This window comes from Quercus suber, unplaced genomic scaffold (genome assembly GCF_002906115.3).
Source record: "Quercus suber isolate HL8 unplaced genomic scaffold, Cork oak 2.0 scaffold_235, whole genome shotgun sequence".
Taxonomy (NCBI): Eukaryota; Viridiplantae; Streptophyta; class Magnoliopsida; order Fagales; family Fagaceae; genus Quercus; species Quercus suber.
In genome coordinates, this window is record NW_027069692.1 from 440,878 (window position 1) to 447,778 (window position 6,901).

The 6,901-nt window shown below is 45.8% G+C and overlaps 1 protein-coding gene across 1 annotated transcript; it reads left to right on the top strand.

Annotated features, from left to right (window-relative positions):
• Positions 1 to 3,956: 3,956 nt before the first annotated feature.
• Positions 3,957 to 4,691, top strand: LOC136070462 (uncharacterized). Its single transcript, XM_065780438.1, has one exon. It carries the CDS (start codon positions 3,957 to 3,959, stop codon positions 4,689 to 4,691), a length of 735 nt encoding a protein of 244 aa, XP_065636510.1.
• The last annotated feature ends 2,210 nt before the right edge of the window (positions 4,692 to 6,901 follow it).

A 6,901-nucleotide genomic window follows, 5' to 3' on the forward strand; every position in this document is an offset into this window, starting at 1 on the left:
CCGAGATTCCTTAAGATGGTGATAACATTCACTCTTACTCCACTGTCTCACTATAACTCTATCACAGAGCCTCGTACTCTTTTGTCCCTCTTAGAGGATCTTACTATAACATTCACTCTTTTGTCCCTCTTAGAGGATCTTACTATAAACTTCCCCTCTCACTTCATCACTTTTGTCATTGATGTTTATCAAGATATGGTGACCCGTGATAAGCTCATCTTTCCTTTGGCTATCACGCGAATCCTTTTCCACTTTTCCATCTCCATTCTTAATTCTCCTTACTACACCGTTATTGGTGCCATCAGCGCTGCTTCTGTTTGGCGGAGCGAGGCCCAGCTTTGACAAAAGCGGCCACGAATGGAGACCACTGATCCTGCAACTTCTATTTTTCCTACCACCTATACTCCTTCTTCGGCTAGTGGTGTGACCCTCGAGACCATGGTGCAGCTTCAGCACATGGATGCTCGCCTTGACACTCTTACTGATGAGTTGTGTTTTAAGTGACCACCCGTGTCGATCGTATAACACGTTGACAAGCTCGCCTTGGTAGTTTTACCGCTTCTCCATCTCCTTCTCTAGAGGCTTCAACTGATGAGAATGGCGATGATGGTGATGATCATGATAATGAGGAGGATGCTAGCTCTTCCAATGATGATGAGATGACGCCCTCTCAATAATATACCCCTTGTCATTTGTGACAAAAATGGGAAGTAGTTTTGGGATGAAAGAAGTCTCGTATTTAGGGGGGAGAGTTAGCATAGGATATTTTTGTTAGGGGGAGTGTCTATACATTTTGAGGGATGTAGTGAGATTATTATGTATTTTCTTTCTTTTACTTTTACCTCATGTATACTGGTTTTGTGACTTTTTGACATACATTGTACTTATCTTTTGATATATATATATATATATATATGATGATGTACGTTTCTTGACCTATCTCTCTATTTGTTGTTTCTTCTCTCTCTTTATACACATATTTCTTTACGTATGCAATCATTTATTTCTATTTCACACATGATGCCTTGATGAGTTTTGTTTAAGTATTTTAGAAAGACAATTTCTTAAAGTCTACCATGCCATGAACTCTTTTATTGCAAAATTTTTCTAGAGTTTATATTAAGGTTAGATTAGTTTTATGAGTTTAGTGATTAAAGACTTCTCTCATAATTCATCTGTTTGTTATGGTTTTGTCACAGATTGCCAAAGGGGAAGATGGTTAGACGCATATTTATGTAATTGGCTAATCGTTTGACAAAACACATTTTACTTGTAATTGGATAAATCTAAGATGATTTTAGTACTTCAAGAATCAAGTATTCAAGTTTAGTATTAAAGCCGTGCAAGTATGACCAAGAAACAAGTGAAGAAGTGTTGTTTATTAAAGCTCGATAGATATCTCAACAGAATCCTTTCTATCAAGGTTTAATGTTGAAGCTCGATAAAAGCTAAACCTATTGAGAATTATGAAATTAGAATTTCCAAATCTGATTAAACGCATATTGTAGATACTCAATTTTGCACCTATAATTTAATGAAGGAGAATGACTTGAATAACTATCAATATACCACAAACTACATCACATGCATCAATTGGTTCTTGCATTACATGCATCAACTTTTCTTTTCATTGCATGCGTTAATTCATTCATACATATCATAAAAATGATCCTGAGATTCTAACAGTTGCAACAGTGTTTCCGATTTTCAAATCGAGCTATCGAATCGAAACATATCGCATGATCAAGTTTGCACGATAAACATGCATTGTGTTTAGGTAGGGTCGACCACACATGATTAGTTTAAATTAATTCTGATTGGTTTAACCATTAAAATTAATTAAAAAATTTTGTGATTGGTTGACAATTAGTGTTTAAAATAGGATTGCTTGCATAAGAATAAAAGAGATGATTGGATAACAATAAAATTATGGATAATCTGAACTTTACCAAGATTTATTTTAGGGTATTTATCTACAAGATAATTGTTCTTAAGCCAGAATTATTCAGAAAAGAGATGAAAAATCATACACAAAGGATGAAAACACATCTAGGTACAAGGACTGGCCAAAAAAACCCTAAAAAAGGAGTCCAAACGGTACCCAAACGCGAAAGAAAGATCGGAGTCCAAAGGCAAATTTGGCACTCTAAAAGGGCCGAATTTCCATGTATTGGACTTTGGTCCAACGACCTTCGGGTGATGATAATGCATACCCTTTTCGATCTTTTCACAAAATGATATGTTTGGATTCAAATCCTAATCGTCCTTATCTATTGTGGGGGGGGGGGGGGAAGCCCAGAGCTACTTAATGGGCCCAGAACCCACTGATTAAGGGCCGTGGTGCCTCCGAGAATTAATAGACGGTTGGGGGGGGGGGGGGGGGGGGGGAAGCCCAGAGCTACTTAATGGGCCCGGAACCCACTGATTAAGGGCCGTGGTGCCTCCGAGAATTAATAGATGGTTGGGGCGGCCCACCTAAAGCAGGAAGCCCTGAAGCAGAAGGGGAGTGCCGTCCGAGGAGGCCACCATTTGTCCGAGGATGTCTTTCTCCTCGGCTGTGATAAGCTTTGATCAAACGAATGTGTGAAAAGTCCGTCTAACCGCCCTAACGATCCCAACGGTGATGATGGACTCTGAGTGGATCCGAAAATAATCAAAACTAGAAAATATCTGAAGGAAAGGCTGGTACCACCGCATTTAATGCGCTGCAACAGCTTTTCTGGCCGCATTTATGTGGAGAAGACCCCTGAACAGTGCATTCTCAGCTACCGCCACTCATAGTGAACTAAAGTAGACGCACGACATGACATGCACTCGAGTGGATGCGTGGATGAAGGACAAGTGGACGATGGAGATTATAGGAAGGGAGACTATATAAAGAAGAAGGGTCCCTGATAATGGAGAGAAAAAAAAAAAGAGAGAAAAACTTTACTAGAGCTCCAAACGTTGTAATCACTGTTTATTCAATAAAGCACCTCTTCGGACATTCATTCATGGAGTTATCCGATCTTTAGTTCACGTTATCATTATTGCATGTGGCCAAGCTTACTGATCTGTGCTTCATAACCAGCCCAGCTCTTTCGCCCACTCTCTACAAATTCATTGTTCTGGGTTCGTTGGGCCTATAACCAATCCCTTTTGGGTTTAGGCCACAAAAATCGACCCTACAATTGGCGCCGTCTGTGGGGAGAGCTTGCGCAGGGGTGGAGACAACAGTAGGTGATGGCGAAACACGGTGAACAAGAAGCGAAGTCTAGGGCGCCTCACCAGGAGGACCCTTTCCTTAACCTAGAGCGAAGGCAGGACCGCGAGGGTAGCGTGCACACCGTACCCCTTGGTCAGAACCAGTCACATGGCGGAAGCCACATATCCTATGCAGAGAAGAACCGAGATTTGCAGCGGGAGGTTGAAAAACTAAAAAGGGAATTACGCTATGCAAAGAGGAAACGGGCTCCCTCGTATTCTGATGAGGACCCTGATGATGAGCCGGACGTCACTTATCAACCCAAATCCAGGACACCGGCTAGCGAGACCTATACCTACGAACAGGAATCTCCTCACAAGGGGCAACGCGGAAGTCCATCCCGCGGAGACGTCGGAAGCGACGCCATAAGCAAGGCTCTAAACCAGATTTCCAGGTCACCCTTCACGTGCAGGATCGAAGAGGCTAGACTCCCTAGGCGCTTTAACCAACCAGCGTTCACCATCTACAACGGCAAAACAGACCCCGTGGAACACGTGAGTCATTTTAACCAGAGGATGGCTGTCTACTCTAGGGACGAAGTGCTGATGTGCAAGGTTTTCCCCTCCAGCCTCGGGCCAGTTGCCATGAGGTGGTTCGATGGGCTGAGCCCAAATTCCATCAGCTCATTCAAAGAGCTCACCCGAGCGTTCGGTTCGCGATTTGTACATGCCGAAGAGTGGCCCGACCTCTATCTTCTCTGCTGTCCTTGACCATGAAAGAAGGAGAATCTCTGAAGGTGTACTCGGATAGATATTGGGAGATGTTTAACGACATGGAGGGAAATTTTGACGCGATGGCCTTGGAAACGTTTAAGCTCGACCTCGCCACCGACCACGGTTTAAGGACATCCCTATCTGGTAAGCCCGTCACTAGCATTCGCCAGCTAATGGACCGCATTGAGAAGTTCAAAAGAGTTAAAGAAGACCAACAGCAAGGGAAGGGCAAGGAGAAGGTTATCCCCCTGGAAAGGAGGGATTTCAGGTCAGAAAGGTACACCAGCAGCAAGCCGAGGAGAGACTTTCCTGTGCAGTCAGGAACAGCCAATCCCCAGACCGTCAACACCGTATTCAGAGACCCAGTCCACCAAGTTTTGGCAAAGGTCAAGAACGAGCCCTTTTTCAAGTGGCCGAACAAGATGGCGGGGAATCCTGACAGACGTAACCGCAATCTCTACTGCCAATACCACCAGGATCATGGGCACACAACTGAAGACTGCAGGGATTTGTGGATTCATCTGGAACAACTAGTCAGCGAGGGGAAATTACGACATCTCCTGCATCACACCAGCGGCCGAGGAGGTCCGACGAGCACAGACTCCCGGAGGGACGACACTCTGAAACCCTCTCTGGGAACTATCAACGTTATCTTTGCGACACCAGGGAGAACAGGATCCTGGCCGTCTAAGGTCCTGTCTGTGGATCGGTTACCTGCGGGGGAATCTGGCTAGGGTCCGAAGAAATGCAAACTTGATGAACAGCTGGTTTTAGGCTTCTCGGACGCTAACAAAGTGGGTACTATCCAGCCTCATGATGATGCGTTGGTCGTCACCCTTAGAATTGGGGGGTACGATGTGAAATGGGTGATGGTTGACCAAGGAAGCGCTGCAGAGATAATGTACCCTGATCTCTACAAGGGGCTGAACCTCAAACCGAGTGACCTAACAACATATCATTCTTCGCCGATCAGTTTTGAAGGAAGGGTTGTTACCCCGAAGGGCTAAATACGACTGCCTGTGCAGACTGGCTCAGAGGTGGTGAAGGTGGATTTCATAGTCGTAGACGTCTTCTCACCCTACACGGCAATTGTAGCCAGACCCTGGCTTCATGCGCTGGGGGCGGTTTCTTCCACCTTGCATCAAAAAATCAAGTATCCTTCCGAAGGCCGAGTTTGCGAAGTCTGGGGGGATCAATCCGTAGCGAGACAATGCTTGGTGGCTGCCATTCAACACGAGCCCGAAGTTGGGTCATCAACCAAGGATTTATAGTAACCAAAGCACCGATCATCGCCCGTTGAAGATCCGATCCATGCCGTGGGGTGCGAAGATTTGACAAAAGTCATCATTGGGGATGATCCCGAGAAATTCTTTCAACTCGGATCCCAGTTGCCATTGCAGGAAAAGGAGGAGTTAATGTAACTTCTTAAGGGGAACCTCGACGTATTTGCTTGGGATGCTTATGAAGCCCCGGGGGTGGATCCGGAATTTATATGCCAACATTTGAGGGTAAACCCCATGATCACCCCCAAGAAGCAGCCCCCTCAGCGTCCGTCTAAGGAACACGCTGAGGCAGTCAGAGAAGAAGTGGCAAAGCTCAAACAGGCTGGGGCTATTAAAGAGGTCTTCTACCCAGAGTGGTTGGCGAATACTATGGTGGTGAAGAAAAAGAGCGGGAAATGGCGAGTATGTGTAGATTTCACCGACTTAAACAAGGTGTGCCCTAAAGATCCATTCCCCATGCCTAAAATTGATTGGCTAGTGGACGTCACCGTCTAGCACCCCTGAATGAGCTTCTTGGACGCATTCCAAGGCTATCATCAGATACCCTTAGCCCTAGAAGACCAGGAAAAGACTGCTTTTGTGACCCCCATGGGTAACTACCACTACAAGGTGATGCTGTTCGGTTTAAAAAATGCGGGGTCTACTTACCAAAGAATGATGACAAGAATGTTTGAACCGCAGTTAGGAAGAAATATCGAGATTTACATAGACGACATGGTGGTAAAAAGCAAAGTGGTGTCCGAGCACGTAAAGGACCTGGAAAGCACCTTTGAAATTCTCAGAAAGTACAAGCTACGCTTGAACGCTGCCAAGTGCTCGTTTGGCGTGGGGTCAGGCAAGTTCCTGGGGTATATGGTGACTCACAGGGGAATTGAGGTCAACCCCGACCAGATAAAGGCCATTAATGAGTTACAACCTCCTCGGAACCTTAAGGAGGTTCAAAAGCTGACAGGAATGATGGCAGCCCTAAATCGATTTATCTCTCGATCGGCGGATAAATGCCGGCCTTTCTTTTCCTTGATCAACAAGTGGAAAGGGTTCGAGTGGACAGAAGAGTGTGCCGCGGCCTTCCAACAGTTAAAGGACTATTTAGCTCGACCACCGATCATGTCCAGCCCTGAGCCTGACGAGGTCTTGTTTGCGTATATCACAGTAGCCACCCATGCTGTAAGCTTGGTCCTGATCCGAGCAGATGGCGGTGTGCAGAAACCCGTTTATTGTGTGAGCAAATCGCTTCATGAAGCCGAGGTCCGTTACTTACCGTTGGAAAAGGCTATTTTAGCAGTGGTGCACGGCACACGAAAGCTCCCGCATTATTTCCAAGCCCATACAATCATCGTCCTCACCCAACTTCCGCTCAGGGCTATACTCCGAAGTGCAGACTACACCGGGAGAATTGCAAAATGGGGAACGATCCTAGGGGCTTTTGACATCAAGTATATGCCACGTACCTCAGTCAAGGGCCAGGTGCTTGCTGATTTGGTAGCCGAGTTCACAGAGCCGCGAATAGAAGAAGTTAAGCTGACACCGGACATGGATGAAAAATCGGTTGGCATGGTTTCCCGACAAGAGCCCTCCCTTTGGGAAGCGTACGTGGATGGTGTTGCAAACCATAGAGGCTCTGGAGTGGGGCTAGTGCTGATATCCCCCGAAGGAATCGT

Coding starts and splice junctions, on each gene's coding strand:
- LOC136070462 (XM_065780438.1), top strand. CDS start 3,957: ATGAAAGAAGGAGAATCTCTGAAGGTGTACTCGGATAGATATTGGGAG.